We start from the raw sequence: 20,386 nt of genomic DNA on the forward strand, positions 1-20,386 counted from the left end.
ACAAAAGTGTCTTTAACCAATCAATGCCTTAAAACAAGTTATTTAAAGTAAATTATTTTAAACATTTTAAATGAATTAAACATTTAAAATGAATAAACCATTTTAAGTCCTCTAAATGGAATAAAGACACATTTTAGGAAATAGCAGACCCACAAACTTGTAGATCGGCTATTTTTCACTTAGCATTTTAAGCATGGCAAATTCATGAATTCCAAATTTTAGTAGTCTTACTCAAATAAACCTTAACATGGTCATTTCATGAATTTTCTACATTTTAGTAGTTTTAAATCATAAACAGAATTAACCTTTTTAAACGTTGTATTATTTTGCATTTCACACTTTTCTTTCCAAACACAAAAGGAGGACAATGCTACTTAATGTGTGTGCAATGCTGCAATGTGTTCCTTAATTTAAACTTAGCCAGTTAACCATGAACACATTATAAGCCACATTTCAAACACATATTCAGTATTGCAAAACAAAGTCAATTAAACCAGTTCACCAACCATTGGCATCTTTGGGCTGAACTTCTTGTAGAACTTGGAGTTCCTTCTCTCCTCTTTGAAGTGTGTTTGTATACTGACTGAGCACCTCCATTCCTTTTCAGGTGTTTCTGATCAGGTAATGAGCGGCCATTTTGCTGTTGCATTCTGGGAAATGTAGTGTGGAGCAGGGCAGTAGTAGAGCAGGGGTGTAGTTCAGTTCTGACTACATGGGCCAGTAGGAAGAGGATTTTCCCTAGGCCCTAGGCCACTAAGTCAAAGCTCCCTTTCTGAGTCTTGACTTTACAGTTACCAGTGATGGTGGACAGGGAGAATAGCAGCAGGTAAACTACAATGGCAACTTCACTTCTATCATTATGGGCCCCTAAATATAATATATGATAGACCTTTGAGGTCAATTAGACAATATGTTCATAATCTTTTTAATAGTCCCAAGGGAATTCTCTTCAACTCTTTCTTCCTCAGTTGTAAAGCATCACTCCCTCTATCTATCTCTCTCTTGTTCCCTCTCTTTTCCATTACATCCCTCTCTTCCTTGAACTCAGAATGGCGGCCCAGTCAAGAGAGTGCATATATATATATATATATATATATATATATATATATATATAATTTGTATTCCCGATCCCCGATCACGTGATCGGATTGTGATATCTCAGTTGTAAAGCATCACTCCCTCAATTTATCTCTCTCTTGTTCCCTCTCTTTTCCATTACATCCCTCTCTTCCTTGGAAGAGAGGGATGGTGTCCCAGAATGGCGGCCCAGTCAAGAGGGGGCATTTCCAGAAGGAACAAGGTAAGGCCCAAACTCCTATGTTGGATCAGTACTGTTGTAATGAAATTATCTTAGATGGATTACAGTCAGCCTCTTTATGTGTCTGACCCAGGCCTGTAATTTTGTCATTTTAGGTGCAAGGCCACTTGGTCTTTGGTGTTGTCCATTTTTTGAGGGCACAAAGGCCAAATGCCAGGGCAGGAAGGCCATCAAATAAAACAAGATTTTAGTCCATTGAACAAATTAATTGAATTTAACACATCAAGTTTTTTAAAACAGGGTATACATTCAGTGCCAGCGTTCGTACCATTTACGCTGATCTGTTTAGAGCTGTAGACGCCACAACGAGGACCCGGATGTAAACAAAGGGTGTCTGCGCGATGGTCGATGGTCCCGTCTAACAACTGGAACAATAATATTTTGCGATCGGAGTGATTGCCCGTCGAAAATGGCTTGTTTTCACCACTGTAAAAAGATATGGAGATATGGACCTTTTTCTCAAGATCCTATAATGGGAGCGGACGGAAGGTACGTTTTTGGACTGGATTCACATCCGTCCATTCCATTTTACAGGGTCCTCGGATCATTCCTAAGTTGCGTCCCTTGTGAAAAAAAAAAGAAAGAAACATTTGCAAACACGTAGATCTACGGTTTTGGCACTCAATGTGTTAAGGGTTAAAGGACAACTTTGTTTTTTTTTACAACCAAGGTTTATATTTTATCTTGTAATTAAAGTAAATAAAAGATGAGTGTTATTTTTTTTTCATTTACTGCTTTCTATAGTTTTAGCAATTTTTGCAATCTTTTTTACAGTGGGCAGGGGCATTCTGACCGGTGGCTAAATATGTATTTTTTACACAATAAAAAAGGTATGGTGGTCTTTGATGGCCAGATGTGAGTTATTGGGGACTAGAAAAGCTACTGTAAATAATAATAAAGAAATCGCGGGGTTATTGTGTAAAAAAAAAAAATATTTAGCCACCGGACAGAATGCCCCCATCCACTGTAAAAAAGATCGCGAAAATTGCTAAAACTATAGAAAGCAGTCAATTTAAATATTTTAACACTCATCTTTTATTTACTTTAATTACAATCTAAAACATAAACCTTGGTTGTAAAAAAACAAAGTTGTCCTTTAAGGAGGATTTTAAATTAAAAAAAAAAACCTACTCTGGTGTGCATTCTCTACCCTCTTTGAACTAAACCCTCATCTTAACTGCAGAATGGTTTCAGTTGCAAACTTGGCATCGATGCGACAAGTTGCTGTCACGACTAAATTGTTGTTCCTTCTCCCACTGTCTCAGGTGTGGCAAGAAAGCACAATGCCCCACAGGCAGCTTCACCAAATCAGGAGACAAAAAAACAACATTAACTTTTGCAACACTGAGATTCACTTGTTAATCAGAAAGCATGCCCGATTGTAGTCTATGTTTGGGTGAGCTTTTAGATGTATTTTGTGGCAACTAGACTTACGTGTGTGTGTGTGTGTGTGTGCGCGCGTGCGTGTGCGTGTGTGTGTGTGTGTGTGTGTAAAGCTAGAATTGTTTTGGAAAAATTGCTGACTGAAAGAAAAATAAATTCAAGGCTTTACAAAAAGAACACATTTACTTTTTTGTCTTTACTTTACATTTTGTCTTAACTAACTAAAAGTCATTAATTGAGTTAGTATTTTGCTTGTATCTTCCAAGCTTTACTTTTAAATGACATAATACTTGTTCTGGGCTTCTCACCCCTGACAAATACCCTTTATAAAGACTAATACAAACACTAAAACTAAAACTAAGCCCTTTTTCCACAAATAGAAAACTAAACTAGTAAACCCACTTAAAAAGCAAATACAAATGTATTAAAAATGAACTGAAAATGAAAAGCCAGAAAGTACCACTACAATACAATACAATATCCCTGTCTACCGAAACTGTAATGCTGGAGAGTCCCATCTCATGGCTCTCACCTCCCTGTCACGTGGAATGAAGGGGTGTGTACAATGGTAGCAGGGCAAAAAAAAGCCAACGAGAGCAACATATAAGCCTTTGTGTTATTTCACTATGGAGTTCATTCTTTCCCCTTAGGAGGGGCAGAGGAAGACTTATGCATATTATTGAGACAAATGTACTAATGTTCAGAGCCATCCAATCATGTTCCAAGGTACTGTGTAGCGCACCGATAGAAGTGAAAATCAAAAGTTCAAGTGGCGTGGCCTTAGCATACCAGAGGTGAGACACATGAGATTGGAGGTATCTCTCTGGTTTCTTCAAGCAGGCATTTATGCTTGTACTGCAATTTACAATGAAGGCATTTAGCAGATGCTCTTATCCAGAGAGACTTACAATAAGCTTGGTAAACAGAGACAGTGTAGTGTCTCAGTAAACTAGGATCACAGGTAAACCAAGAACCTACAGTAGCATCAGTCTAAACAATATTTTATAAAATATAATAAACTGTACAATTAACTATAGGATACTAGGTAAAGAACAAAGCTAGTAAATATACATAGCATACATATAAAAGGACGGCAATGGAAATAAGTCGCTTGCTTTTTTGTGTTTATCCTTTTGATAATGGTGTGATGTATGTACAATGTATGTATTTACTGTAGAGCCTCTACCTGTAGGTACTACTGTGAGGGGCAACTGGGTTGACTTTTTAGTTTGACGCATGCAAATCATTCAATGTCCAGAGAGTGCCTTTGGATATGTCAATCCATACACAAATTAAATGCATAGTGATGACAAACTCATCTTACAGACATGGAACGCCGACCTGGTACGGCTTGACATAGCACGGTCGAAAACTGTGTGGCTTCTCCCATTGCACACCTGCCCACAATCACCCACTGACTGGTATATCATGGTTCCCATAGTAACCACCCACCGACTGATTGACATGACATCAGTCATTACCAAGGCCACACCATTCAATTAAATAAAACAAAAACAAAATAAACAGAAAGGCATTTTGGCTCCAACACATATGTTTATTATCAATAAAGAGATCAAAGTCAAATCATCTGTCTAAATAACCTGCTATTATGTAAATGATAACATTGTGGTTAAGAAAAACAAGCCTAAGTAACAAAAACATGAGGACAAATGACCAAGCTAAGTCTGCATGGTGGTCATATCTAGGTAAAGTGCTACAGACTAAGATGGAGTCACTCTGAAGAGATGAGTTTTCAGATTACGGCAGCAAATTGGGGCTGAGTTTGCAGTAATGACAAGAATAGCGTAACCTAGGCAGTTTTCTGCTCAAAATTCAAGAGATGTGTGTGATCGTTTTCTGCCGGTCGAGAGACTGTGTCATTGTGTTTAGCCAATGGAAAAATAGCTCAACAAATTTAAATACTGGTGGAACCTCAACAAATCATGTTGTGATTGGTTGAGGCAGTCTACAGGCTGTACAGATGTTGTATTAAAGGAACATTAAAGGACTCTTTCTGTCACTCAGATTTGTTGTAACACTGAGATCAACTTGTTAACCAGAGAGACTTCTACAGAAAAAGACAGAGACAGAAAGAAAGAAACAGTAGATAGATAAATAGTAGAATAAACCCTAATCCACCCAAAACATAATAGGAGACAGGTCTGTTGAACTGCTGTATTGACTTCACTCTAAAACCTACAACTTCACTGAGGTAAGTACAGGACAAGACTTGTATGCTATGACTAATATCAATTGATTGATTGATTGACTAGTAGTAACACTATATTTACTAGTACAACTGCTACTACAGCTACAACTGCTTCTACACAAGATTCCCTCTTTTACAGTAAAACACCAATGTGTGAGCCTTTAAGATTTTAACATGTATATATATATATGTATATGTATATATATATATATATATATATATATATATATATATATATATATATATATATATATATATATATATATATATATACATATATATATATATATACATACATACATACATATATATATATATATATATATATATATATATATATATATATATATATATATATATATATATATATATATATATATATATATATATATATATATAGAGAGAGAGAGAGAGAGAGAGAACTGGGACAAATCATGTCCTACCAAAACAGTTCACATATTATTTATTAACACCCTAATTTAAAAAAACGTTTGGTGAAAATATATTCTTAAAAGATTTATATATATATGAATTACATAAGATATATACAATGTTTTGTTCTGGTTTCCTTTTTTTTTTACATCAAAATTGCACTGTGACAGAAAACACCCTTGTCTCAGACTAGGATTCACAACTTAAATGTCTTTTTTGTTGTTCGTAAAAGCATAAAAAAACTAACCATGTGTATTGATAACATAGGCGTAATAATGTACTATTATAATCATAATCATCTTCTTTTTTTTCATGTGCGCCCTTTTAAGTTGTCCATCGTTGTCAACTCCGTCAGATTTCTACGAAAACATAATTTAATCAGGCATAAACAGGTTTAGCTATATCCTAAGGTCACTTCCTGGTTTAAAAAAGGCGGGAAAGCTGTGGAAGCTCTGGTAAGCTTTCTATTTGTTGATAAATACACTAAATAACATCACTATCTGGTGTGTCCCAACCATAACAAGTCAATTCCGTCAGTCCTTCAAAATCCAAACTAAATTAAAACATATTTTTAATTGTAATTCTATTAGCATTAATAGAACGCAACTTTGGAAAATGTGCTGTGGAATGAAAGAAAACATAACATTTTGCCAACTTCGACATCTTATGGAAAAAACTGTGGGAGGTCGGCCCATTACATGCATGGTTTAATAGTCAACACTGTGAGTGTGTGAGGGGGGGGGATCCAGAAGTGCACTATAATTGTATGAACTTAACTGTGGTTGGAATGTCTTTCTTTCTTGCTTCCTTGTTCCGTGTTGGGAAATTCCAAAGTGCTGTCTGTCTGTCTGTCTGTCTGTCTGTCTGTCTGTCTGTCTGTCTGTCTGTCTGTCTGTCTGTCTGTCTGTCTGTCTGTCTGCCTGCCTGCCTGTCTGTTGATCGTGGCTGTGTTCTTTAACATATAGTAAGCCTTTTCATTCAAAACTTCCTCCATCATATAGGCTCCATAAGTGAGGAAGTTGGGTCCATCATACAGTACACTATGTTGAGAGCTATGTTACATTGATCTATCGTGGCTTAAACTGGCATTTGCTGCTTATTTTGACCGGACTCCCCCCAACCACCATCATCACGCCAACAGTAGGTAGGAGAAAATAGAACGAATGCTGATCTTTTAAAATGGGCGAATTAGTGCCCGTCGAGGGTTCATTTGGTTCCATTGTGCCCTCTTTCTTGGGGTTGCAAAAACAACCCAAAAAGAAAGAAAGATTGAGCAACTATGTTCTATATTTCATATTAACTAAATCTAATAATCGTTTTACAATCAAGCTGTTGAAAACTCTCTCTCTCTCTCTCTCTCTCTCTATCTATCTCTCTCTCAGCTTGTAGAACAGATCTACAAGCTAACAACGCGTCGCTTGTAGATCTGTTCTTATTGCTCACGCACGCATCCAAAGTCGTAAATCAAATCAATGGACAGACAGACGGAGAAGTTCCCTAAATAGTTAGACAAGACATCGGTCGAGTAACGTAGATTTAAAAAGGAAGCAGACTACAGTTATGCACAGACCCTATTGAACCATAATTTTGCAGCATCCCTTGCAGAATCACTTGCAGCCATTGCAACCACGCTTGTTGCTTCAACTGCCCTTTCAGCTGTTTGAGACTCCAGAAAATGCCTGCACTCACTTTCTAATAGAGCCTGCAACTCAGAGTCAACCTCCCTTAGGTAGTTCACAAATGATATTCACTGTGACACGCTGCTGGTGTCTTGTATTTCCTGTGGTAACATGGAGTGACAATGGGCTACACAACAGATTAATGTGACAAGTCTGTTTGGTGACAACCACAACAATAATATTTCGCGATCGGAGTGATTGCCCGTCGAAAATGGCTTGTTTTCACCACTGTAAAAAGATATGGAGATATGGACCTTTTTCTCAAGATCCTATAATGGGAGCGGACGGAAGGTACGTTTTTGGACTGGATTCACATCCGTCCATTCCATTTTACAGGGTCCTCGGATCATTCCTAAGTTGCGTCCCTTGTGAAAAAAAAAAGAAAGAAACATTTGCAAACACGTAGATCTACGGTTTTGGCACTCAATGTGTTAAGGGTTAAAGGACAACTTTGTTTTTTTTTACAACCAAGGTTTATATTTTATCTTGTAATTAAAGTAAATAAAAGATGAGTGTTATTTTTTTTTCATTTACTGCTTTCTATAGTTTTAGCAATTTTTGCAATCTTTTTTACAGTGGGCAGGGGCATTCTGACCGGTGGCTAAATATGTATTTTTTACACAATAAAAAAGGTATGGTGGTCTTTGATGGCCAGATGTGAGTTATTGGGGACTAGAAAAGCTACTGTAAATAATAATAAAGAAATCGCGGGGTTATTGTGTAAAAAAAAAAAATATTTAGCCACCGGACAGAATGCCCCCATCCACTGTAAAAAAGATCGCGAAAATTGCTAAAACTATAGAAAGCAGTCAATTTAAATATTTTAACACTCATCTTTTATTTACTTTAATTACAATCTAAAACATAAACCTTGGTTGTAAAAAAACAAAGTTGTCCTTTAAGGAGGATTTTAAATTAAAAAAAAAAACCTACTCTGGTGTGCATTCTCTACCCTCTTTGAACTAAACCCTCATCTTAACTGCAGAATGGTTTCAGTTGCAAACTTGGCATCGATGCGACAAGTTGCTGTCACGACTAAATTGTTGTTCCTTCTCCCACTGTCTCAGGTGTGGCAAGAAAGCACAATGCCCCACAGGCAGCTTCACCAAATCAGGAGACAAAAAAACAACATTAACTTTTGCAACACTGAGATTCACTTGTTAATCAGAAAGCATGCCCGATTGTAGTCTATGTTTGGGTGAGCTTTTAGATGTATTTTGTGGCAACTAGACTTACGTGTGTGTGTGTGTGTGTGTGCGCGCGTGCGTGTGCGTGTGTGTGTGTGTGTGTGTGTAAAGCTAGAATTGTTTTGGAAAAATTGCTGACTGAAAGAAAAATAAATTCAAGGCTTTACAAAAAGAACACATTTACTTTTTTGTCTTTACTTTACATTTTGTCTTAACTAACTAAAAGTCATTAATTGAGTTAGTATTTTGCTTGTATCTTCCAAGCTTTACTTTTAAATGACATAATACTTGTTCTGGGCTTCTCACCCCTGACAAATACCCTTTATAAAGACTAATACAAACACTAAAACTAAAACTAAGCCCTTTTTCCACAAATAGAAAACTAAACTAGTAAACCCACTTAAAAAGCAAATACAAATGTATTAAAAATGAACTGAAAATGAAAACCCAGAAAGTACCACTACAATACAATACAATATCCCTGTCTACCGAAACTGTAATGCTGGAGAGTCCCATCTCATGGCTCTCACCTCCCTGTCACGTGGAATGAAGGGGTGTGTACAATGGTAGCAGGGCAAAAAAAAGCCAACGAGAGCAACATATAAGCCTTTGTGTTATTTCACTATGGAGTTCATTCTTTCCCCTTAGGAGGGGCAGAGGAAGACTTATGCATATTATTGAGACAAATGTACTAATGTTCAGAGCCATCCAATCATGTTCCAAGGTACTGTGTAGCGCACCGATAGAAGTGAAAATCAAAAGTTCAAGTGGCGTGGCCTTAGCATACCAGAGGTGAGACACATGAGATTGGAGGTATCTCTCTGGTTTCTTCAAGCAGGCATTTATGCTTGTACTGCAATTTACAATGAAGGCATTTAGCAGATGCTCTTATCCAGAGAGACTTACAATAAGCTTGGTAAACAGAGACAGTGTAGTGTCTCAGTAAACTAGGATCACAGGTAAACCAAGAACCTACAGTAGCATCAGTCTAAACAATATTTTATAAAATATAATAAACTGTACAATTAACTATAGGATACTAGGTAAAGAACAAAGCTAGTAAATATACATAGCATACATATAAAAGGACGGCAATGGAAATAAGTCGCTTGCTTTTTTGTGTTTATCCTTTTGATAATGGTGTGATGTATGTACAATGTATGTATTTACTGTAGAGCCTCTACCTGTAGGTACTACTGTGAGGGGCAACTGGGTTGACTTTTTAGTTTGACGCATGCAAATCATTCAATGTCCAGAGAGTGCCTTTGGATATGTCAATCCATACACAAATTAAATGCATAGTGATGACAAACTCATCTTACAGACATGGAACGCCGACCTGGTACGGCTTGACATAGCACGGTCGAAAACTGTGTGGCTTCTCCCATTGCACACCTGCCCACAATCACCCACTGACTGGTATATCATGGTTCCCATAGTAACCACCCACCGACTGATTGACATGACATCAGTCATTACCAAGGCCACACCATTCAATTAAATAAAACAAAAACAAAATAAACAGAAAGGCATTTTGGCTCCAACACATATGTTTATTATCAATAAAGAGATCAAAGTCAAATCATCTGTCTAAATAACCTGCTATTATGTAAATGATAACATTGTGGTTAAGAAAAACAAGCCTAAGTAACAAAAACATGAGGACAAATGACCAAGCTAAGTCTGCATGGTGGTCATATCTAGGTAAAGTGCTACAGACTAAGATGGAGTCACTCTGAAGAGATGAGTTTTCAGATTACGGCAGCAAATTGGGGCTGAGTTTGCAGTAATGACAAGAATAGCGTAACCTAGGCAGTTTTCTGCTCAAAATTCAAGAGATGTGTGTGATCGTTTTCTGCCGGTCGAGAGACTGTGTCATTGTGTTTAGCCAATGGAAAAATAGCTCAACAAATTTAAATACTGGTGGAACCTCAACAAATCATGTTGTGATTGGTTGAGGCAGTCTACAGGCTGTACAGATGTTGTATTAAAGGAACATTAAAGGACTCTTTCTGTCACTCAGATTTGTTGTAACACTGAGATCAACTTGTTAACCAGAGAGACTTCTACAGAAAAAGACAGAGACAGAAAGAAAGAAACAGTAGATAGATAAATAGTAGAATAAACCCTAATCCACCCAAAACATAATAGGAGACAGGTCTGTTGAACTGCTGTATTGACTTCACTCTAAAACCTACAACTTCACTGAGGTAAGTACAGGACAAGACTTGTATGCTATGACTAATATCAATTGATTGATTGATTGACTAGTAGTAACACTATATTTACTAGTACAACTGCTACTACAGCTACAACTGCTTCTACACAAGATTCCCTCTTTTACAGTAAAACACCAATGTGTGAGCCTTTAAGATTTTAACATGTATATATATATATGTATATGTATATATATATATATATATATATATATATATATATATATATATATATATATATATATATATATATATATATATATATATATACATACATACATACATACATACATACATACATACACAGAGATGCTCGTAGGCCTGCGTCCTGCGTCTCTGACGCACCATATTGCGAAAGGACGCATTCGTGACACCGCAGTTGCGTCCATGGGACGCACTAGAAAACACAGAAAAATATAAAAATAATTCGCGGTAAAATTAGTAGTGCACGATAAGTATCAGCCCGATAATTATTGGTCTGATATCAGGATTTATGACATCATCCCGATAAAACCGATAACATTAATAATAGCTCCGATAATATTTGTCAGCTGTGATCTGCATGGAGCCCTGGACTCTCGGTTAGACACCGTGTGTGGAGAAGTATAACTCTCCGGTTAGACACCGTTGTACTAGAGAAGTATAACTCGGTTAGACGTTGTGTGGAGACTCTCGCACAGCAGCAGCACAGCCCCTCCCCTCCCCACACACAGAGAGAGAGAGAGACGGCATGAGGAGCTGGTTGAGACCTGGTCTTAAACGTGTTAAAACGTCTTGGATAGACCACTGTCTGGAATAATAACTGATCATCATACATACAGGTCTACTACTAACCTTTGTTGCTATTGTCATCTTAAATTGACCAGCCAAAGTAAAATCCCCGATTTTAGAGTGTTCTCCAACTTGCTTGGACATCAGAGTGATGTGGTGGATTAATGTTGCCAATCAGCTGTGTAACATTAGCAGGTTAACGATGGCTCGTTGAGCCTATGCATTTGACCCTGATTTGACCACAAAGGCAATCAAAAGCACTAATTAATGGCAGCTGTAAGTAACCGGTTGTCTATCGTCTGTGTCTTGTGTATGTTTAATAGCCAACTGAATGTTTTCTGTAGCCTAGAGATATCATATCAATTAATTCCCTGAAGAGGGTAGACCCTCTCCCTCATGCTAAACTTAAAGTGACTTACAAGGTTCCACTTCTCCTCAAAAAGACAACTTTATTTTCCTTTCTCAATGACAAGCTTAATATTATTATTGCATGTTGGCTATGTGCAATAACTGCAAGCCAATGTTCATAGGCATTGTCAGTATTTGTCTTCATTATTTCTTGAATTCCTATTTCTTTAGTTGCCAATAATTCCACTGTAAGCCAGTGTTTTCAGTCTTTTATTGCTACACAATAAATAGTAAGAATAAATTCTACATTCATAAATAATACAAAATAAAATATAACGATTAAAAGGTTATATGATTAAATGTATTCTATTGGTCAAAGGTATGTTAAATCCACCTGTTGTCCACTACTAGTATTTCTTACCATAAGGTGTGCTAATACTACAGATTCATATAGATATGAAAAAATATATTTATGATTTTTTAATATATGTATATATATCGGTATCGGTCTTGAAAAGCAGGAACGGGTCCGCACTGAACCCCCCCCCCCCCCCCCCCCCCCCCCCCCGTTGACAAAACCGGGTCCAAGCACCGGGCACCACGTAGGGTGTGAATTTGTGGGACTCATAAAATGTCCCTGGGACCCATCTAAAAGACCACCCTTGCATCCCAGGACCCATTACATTGAAAACCTAGCAACATCACTGCATACATATATATATATATATATATATATATATATATATATATATATATATATATATATATATATATATATATATATATATATATATATATATATATATATATATAGAGAGAGAGAGAGAACTGGGACAAATCATGTCCTACCAAAACAGTTCACATATTATTTATTAACACCCTAATTTAAAAAAACGTTTGGTGAAAATATATTCTTAAAAGATTTATATATATATGAATTACATAAGATATATACAATGTTTTGTTCTGGTTTCCTTTTTTTTTTACATCAAAATTGCACTGTGACAGAAAACACCCTTGTCTCAGACTAGGATTCACAACTTAAATGTCTTTTTTGTTGTTCGTAAAAGCATAAAAAAACTAACCATGTGTATTGATAACATAGGCGTAATAATGTACTATTATAATCATAATCATCTTCTTTTTTTTCATGTGCGCCCTTTTAAGTTGTCCATCGTTGTCAACTCCGTCAGATTTCTACGAAAACATAATTTAATCAGGCATAAACAGGTTTAGCTATATCCTAAGGTCACTTCCTGGTTTAAAAAAGGCGGGAAAGCTGTGGAAGCTCTGGTAAGCTTTCTATTTGTTGATAAATACACTAAATAACATCACTATCTGGTGTGTCCCAACCATAACAAGTCAATTCCGTCAGTCCTTCAAAATCCAAACTAAATTAAAACATATTTTTAATTGTAATTCTATTAGCATTAATAGAACGCAACTTTGGAAAATGTGCTGTGGAATGAAAGAAAACATAACATTTTGCCAACTTCGACATCTTATGGAAAAAACTGTGGGAGGTCGGCCCATTACATGCATGGTTTAATAGTCAACACTGTGAGTGTGTGAGGGGGGGGGATCCAGAAGTGCACTATAATTGTATGAACTTAACTGTGGTTGGAATGTCTTTCTTTCTTGCTTCCTTGTTCCGTGTTGGGAAATTCCAAAGTGCTGTCTGTCTGTCTGTCTGTCTGTCTGTCTGTCTGTCTGTCTGTCTGTCTGTCTGTCTGTCTGTCTGTCTGCCTGCCTGCCTGTCTGTTGATCGTGGCTGTGTTCTTTAACATATAGTAAGCCTTTTCATTCAAAACTTCCTCCATCATATAGGCTCCATAAGTGAGGAAGTTGGGTCCATCATACAGTACACTATGTTGAGAGCTATGTTACATTGATCTATCGTGGCTTAAACTGGCATTTGCTGCTTATTTTGACCGGACTCCCCCCAACCACCATCATCACGCCAACAGTAGGTAGGAGAAAATAGAACGAATGCTGATCTTTTAAAATGGGCGAATTAGTGCCCGTCGAGGGTTCATTTGGTTCCATTGTGCCCTCTTTCTTGGGGTTGCAAAAACAACCCAAAAAGAAAGAAAGATTGAGCAACTATGTTCTATATTTCATATTAACTAAATCTAATAATCGTTTTACAATCAAGCTGTTGAAAACTCTCTCTCTCTCTCTCTCTCTCTCTATCTATCTCTCTCTCAGCTTGTAGAACAGATCTACAAGCTAACAACGCGTCGCTTGTAGATCTGTTCTTATTGCTCACGCACGCATCCAAAGTCGTAAATCAAATCAATGGACAGACAGACGGAGAAGTTCCCTAAATAGTTAGACAAGACATCGGTCGAGTAACGTAGATTTAAAAAGGAAACAGACTACAGTTATGCACAGACCCTATTGAACCATAATTTTGCAGCATCCCTTGCAGAATCACTTGCAGCCATTGCAACCACGCTTGTTGCTTCAACTGCCCTTTCAGCTGTTTGAGACTCCAGAAAATGCCTGCACTCACTTTCTAATAGAGCCTGCAACTCAGAGTCAACCTCCCTTAGGTAGTTCACAAATGATATTCACTGTGACACGCTGCTGGTGTCTTGTATTTCCTGTGGTAACATGGAGTGACAATGGGCTACACAACAGATTAATGTGACAAGTCTGTTTGGTGACAACCACAACAATTTCTATGTGCTTACATACCAATTGTGTGACTCCATCTTCATGCCAATTTCTGTACTCTGCACAATACCTGTTTGATGAGAACCAAAGCTATTTGATGTGCTTACATAACTGAGGCCTTAACCTCAAAATGTCAAAAGAATGCTGTTGGCCAAGGAACTTTAAGTCCAGTACTATTAAGTCTAGCAATTTGATACAGCCTGTGTTGGTTTAAAGCCGTCTAGACGGCAAGCATGTTTGTTTTTTACTTACATCAAAGTTGCAATAAATGTTTTTAATTATGATGTTACTCTTTACAAATACCTTTTACAATTGTTAAAAGAATAAATAGTATTAACTAAAAGTCAAGTTTGATCAGCACCTCCTGTTCCTTACTTATTTTCACATCCAAATAGAATGATGGTGATAAGTCAGTGTTTCCTCCTTATTCTCATGGAATATACATTCTTCCTGTTTGTACCAGGGACGAACCATGGCAAACTTCCGAACAGCCACCATCATCACTATTCTGCAGGAGTTGGGAGACGATGACTTCAAACAGTTCAAGTGGCATCTTTCTGAGTATAAACACATCCCCTACTTCCAGCTGGAGAACAGTGACAGGGTGGACACCAGTATTAAGATAAAGAAGACCTATGGTGCTGAGAGAGGCCTGATGTTCACAATGGACCTTCTGAAGGAGATGAACATGAATGATGTAGTGTCCCGGTTCTCAAACACTGTGTCACCACAGACAGGAGAAGGTAGATCAAAAGAAGTTAAACATGGGTACATGTCTGTACATTATGTAAAATCCATAGGCCTATTGTATAGAGCACCGAAGTATGGCGTAATTTACACATCTGTCCCGTCCGTCCCCCGTCCCCCCCCCGTTCTGAATTCCCATAGACGTTTAATATCGCGTCAAATAAGAGCTCTGTTCCAAAAATAAACAAATGACCCCAGCGATTTTACTCTTATGGATATGAAGAAAAAACGCTAATGTTACTTCCGCCGAATTAGTAAAATTTACTACAATTACCCTCTGCTGACCCCAATCATTAAGCCTATTCAACATTGTGCATTCAGTACAGTTTTGGCATTCAAGTTTCTGCTTAAATTAAATTGCATCAAATTCAGGCAGCGTTGTGTGAGGAAGATCATAGTTTCTAAACTCAAAAAGAGTTTCAAAGAGTCTCCTATGAGACTCCTATTGACCAATGACCGCGTCATCAAATTATTGGCATAGGAATGCGACAAATTCTAAAAAATCTCCATGATTCAAGGCTGCATGGGGTGTGTAATTGATAGAAAATAAGTATTTTTTTTGGGTGAACTACTCCTTTAAAGAGGAATACCACTCATTTTCAACATTGAACTATGTGAACACTGAAACAGTGCGACTTGGTAGTAGTTGCTGGTGGAGCACTGTAATTATTCTCTCTCTCTCTCTCTCTCTCTCTCTCTCTCTCTCTCTCTCTCTCTCTCTCTCTCTCTCTCTCTCTCTCTCTCTCTCTCTCTCTCTCTCTCTCTCTCAGCCGTTACCAGTGATGGTGGAGAGACTGCAGGGAGAATAGCAGCAGGTAAACTACAATGGCAATTTCACTTCTATCATTATGGGCCAAAGTTAAAGCAATTCTGGAAGTGTGCGCTATCAAGGCCCCTCAATATATGATAGACATTTGAGGTCAATTACACAATGTGGTCATATATTTTTTTTTAATAGTCCCAAGGGAATTATCTTTAACTCTCTCTCCCTCAGCTGTAAAGCATCACTCCCTCTATCTCTCTCTCTTGTTCCCTCTCTTTTCCATTACATCCCTCTCTTCCTTAGAATGGCGGCCCAGTCAAGAGGGAGCATTTCCAGAAGAAGCAAGGTAAGGCCCAGACTCCTATGTTGGATCAGTACTGTTGTAATCAAATTATCTTAGATGGATTACAGCAGTCAGCCAACCAGTCAGTGTCTAACCTGAACATATTTCTGCACAGCGTTCTCTTTTTACTCTTTTTGCACTCTTTCTTTTCTTTAAATCTTTTACAATTACAAATATACAAATATAATTATTCTGTTGTTGTTATTACCTCTGCTGCTGCATTGTCTGAAGGAAGCCAAACCAAGATAAGTTTTACCTGTACACAAGATGTAACAATAAAGTACAACCTTGAACCTTGATGTTCATACTGGGTTATGTTTCTGATAAAAAAAAAAAAAAACGTAATAGCTTGATATTTTGTTTTGTCTCATTGGCTGCATGGCTCTTCATGTTTGTTTCAACTAGATGGGGTCTTATAACAGCATGCCTTCCATGTACTGTAGATCTCTGATGTTGTGTGACCAATCTATGATGTCAGTCATCAATGACATATGTATTATATCTCTAAATGAGTGGAATCTCTGCGTATCCATCCGTGTGTCCCACGTGTAACAGTAGTGGCTCAGAGCCTCTGCCTGATGACCAAAAGATTAATATATCCCCTAACCAAGGGGGAATTCCCCTTTAGGCTAGCTGGAGGTTAAGATGTTGGCTTTCTAAGCGGGAGACCAGGTTCGAAACCCAGGCGTTATACACGCATAACTCAAGAACCATCAGACAGATCAACTTCAGACTCTCCATGCGTATCCCAAGGGAGTTTATGTGCCAAGTAGGAAGTTGTTAGGATCAGTGTTTGTCCAAGCAATATTGATAAATCCGTAAATCCCCATATACAGTACTAGTACTTACAGCATAGACTGGCCTGGACTCCATATTTGGGCATGGCTGACACGGAACTCCTATGGGCATAAAAGGGTATATATGATATGGCAGTGTTTAGTCACAGTAAGGATTTTGCTATTTGGTACCTTTGTACTCTGTCAGACTTGTCAAGGCAAGAGCAGTATACAGTAATACTAGAAAAGTGTGGGCCTCGAGCCCAGGCCGGGTTGCCTACCCAGGGCACACAAACTGTGGAATCCAGTCATAGCCACTTGGAATGGGATCTGATAAATCAAACTCATACATCTTGATCACTTGACCCCAGAGATAATGTGTAGCGGTTTGTGTGAGTAGGAGTAGTGGCAAAAAAAACGTGTTTTGCAAAGAAAAGCAACATGGCGGAAAATGTTGTGAGGTGGAAATGGGCGTAGTCTATTTGGGGAGTTACATAATGATGCAAGGAATCCAAGGGAAAACATTTTTCAAGAGTTGTAGGCCAAAATGTGAATCGTACTGTTATAGCGCCATCATATGTGAAACGATTATGGAGACATTTATTCCTTGGCCTAGTGAGAATGTGCATGCAAAGTTTCAAACCAATGAATGGACGCTGTGTTCATGATTTGTGGTATTTTGTTAAAAACGGGTCACTCCTGCACACTTTGGGTGCCGAATTAGTCTATCCAACAGATACGTCTTGATCACATGACTATAGATATAACGAGTACTGATTTGCATGAGGTTTGGACAAAATCTGTAGGAGTCAAAAATCAGCCTCCTGGTGGTGCTATAACAGGCCAATGTGAAACATTTGGTCGGTCCAACATTGCCGGAGATTAGTAGCTCCTCACAGACACACAGACACACAAACAGACAGGGGCGAAAACATGTCTCCGGCCACGGCCTTCGTGGCCGTCGGCCATGGCGGAGACAACAAGTATACTATGCTACACAGTTGTGGTGATTTTGGATTTACTAGAGTATGACATTGACTGCACATACAGAAGTCATGCAGGACCGTGATGAGCACTTCGTACAGAATTGTCTTTTAATATGATTGTCTTGTTATGTAAGTAATGATAGATCTTAATGTGTTCACAAACAGTGTGTGTGCCTCATGGATCCTATTTCCTGTATCTCTTGGTGTTGGGGTACATTGACAGGGCCGCTCAACTCAAGATGCACAGCTTGTTGGGAGGGGGTCTACTCTGTGCCATCATGGGGAACATCCTGCTGGTGGTCTCCACAGTGACAAACAATTGGGAGGAATCCAGATGGAATAAAACTTGGTTTGACAACCGAGGCCTGTGGAAGACCTGCAAAGCCGACAAGTGTGAAATTAGAGGTGAAATGAATGGTAAGATCCACCATATATCATCTATCTATCTGTAAATTCTTATAGACATCCGGCTTCCCACCGGGAACACGGTTAATAGCGTTGGTTGGAGTGCCCGGCCAAGCCAGAGACACTGTGTAGGATTCAAATTCATAGTCCCTGCAGTGATGGGCAGGAACTTGACCTCTGCACCACCCGGACCCCTAATGTTTTATATACGCATGTGTATACATGTGTCTATACAGTAGTATACTGATGACCTTGATGGTTATCATCGATCCTCTTTGAATAATAGACAATGACCCATTACCGAAAAGGCAGAAGCTTGTAGCTTATTAGAGCCGGTCCTTTTTACATTTTGTTATTTAAAAAAAGAAGAATTGTGAAGAACATAAACAAACAAGCCAAACAAACAAAAGCATTGTTTAAGGTACATAAGTAGAACCCTAATCTGACAATCCAACATTCCATCAATTAAATCATTTTGACAATAAATCCATCAATCATTCAATTCGGTATTTGTCCAGAATATTCTGTTTGAACTTTTTGTTATTGCATTAAATGATCATTTCTGAAGAGTAATGAGTGTACAAAGGTACACTTGTACTCTTGTACCAGAAGCGAAGCGTCATTTGGGCAAGAGGGGCAATGGCCCTCTTGCCCAGTCTAGCTGCTGAAAGACGCTGGCCAAAAAAAAAAAAATTCTGCTCCTCTGACAACAATAAATACATTACTGCGGTCAGGCACGGACTGGCACAGAAAATCGGCCCTGGCATTTGTGATCTTCACCTGCCCATAGCGGGGGTTGCGCGCGCGAATGTGCAAAAAATTGCGGTTAATTGGAGTATTTTGTTAGTTTCTTTTCGGTTTCTGGTGACTTTATTTCGGTTTTAGGGTTAGGATTAGGGTTAGGTTAGGGTTATGTTATTTAATTCTTATTTTTGCCTGATTTTACTTTATTTGTTCTACTTTATATTTTATTTTAGGCCATATAGGTTTACTGTTTAAATAACATTGCAACAGTAATAATAGTGTGTTCTAAATATAATATATTTAGAACACACTATTATTATTTCGTTTTGTTTTATATATTATATAAAACAATACGAAAGATATAATTGTGTTAGTTGTATTTTGATTATTTCTTGTCAAACGTTTTAGCTAGCCTATCCTGATTAGTTACTAGACCAATTTAAAATGGTAGAAGTTTTCTTTTGTAATAATCCATGCTAATTATTATTGAACCATTGCAGATGTTCATATTTCACACATATAAGGAATATTATTAATTCTTTACTATTACTCCATTTATAGGTCACGTCGTCTAGTCACAGTCCACAAGTTTAATATCATAGCGCTCACTGGTCTATCAAATGATCTACACATTGCCTACTGTATATGCATACGATTATTTGTTACACTTAATATACAGCTTCACACTCCACAGAGAAACACGCAAAACCAGCCACCAACAACTGCCTGCTGCGGGCAGTCTTGCCAGGTTCTATGAGAGAAACAAACAACCAGGTCTAGGAAAACAAGCCCAAAAGAAGCGACTATGGGCCACATGAGCCCTTTAAACCTACTGTATACATCGGCTATTTGAAAATAGCAGATCTACAAGCTCACAACGCGTCACGAATCACGATGCGACTCGTTGTGAGCTATTATATCTGCTATTTTCAAATAAAATCTTGGGGAAAACTTATAAGCCGACCTGACAACACTGGCTGCAGGCACCATATCTCACATCAAGCTGCAGCATCATCAAATAAGGCCACACCAAATGGTTAAACTCTTTAGTCTATTACAACCAAATTCACCCTGAGACAAAGAGAAGGGCACGGTGGCCAAAAACACAAGAACTGTAACGCATACACCAACATTGCACTGCGTAAATACGCACAGCAGCAGCTGCCCAATTAATTGACCAAAGCACAATAGAATTGAATAGATTAATAAACAAGTAGCCTACTGTAGGATATGTTCTACCTTATTGAATGAGCAGCTGTCGCATCAGTGCGCTTTCGGTCGATGATGCAGTCCTTGTCCAAAGACACAAGAGTCTCTTTTTCAATTGCCATCAGCATAAAGGCCTCGACTCTCGAGGTGTTCCTGTGATGCTGTGCTCCTCAGACGGTTTTTGATCCATT

The 20,386-nt window shown here is 38.1% G+C and overlaps 1 protein-coding gene across 1 annotated transcript in view; it reads left to right on the plus strand.

The window, feature by feature from the left end:
* The window catches only part of LOC311062195 (uncharacterized protein), a 137,701-nt gene that overhangs the window by 15,609 nt on the left and 101,706 nt on the right, over nt 1–20,386 (plus strand). Inside the window, exon 4 of the mRNA XM_084081063.1 lies at nt 15,740–15,784. Within this exon, the coding sequence (XP_083937189.1) occupies nt 15,740–15,784 (45 nt within the window). The remainder of the gene's footprint in view (nt 1–15,739; nt 15,785–20,386) is intronic.

Source organism: Gymnoscopelus microlampas (genome assembly GCF_963454915.1).
Source record: "Gymnoscopelus microlampas genome assembly, chromosome: 15".
Classification (NCBI taxonomy): Eukaryota; Metazoa; Chordata; class Actinopteri; order Myctophiformes; family Myctophidae; genus Gymnoscopelus; species Gymnoscopelus microlampas.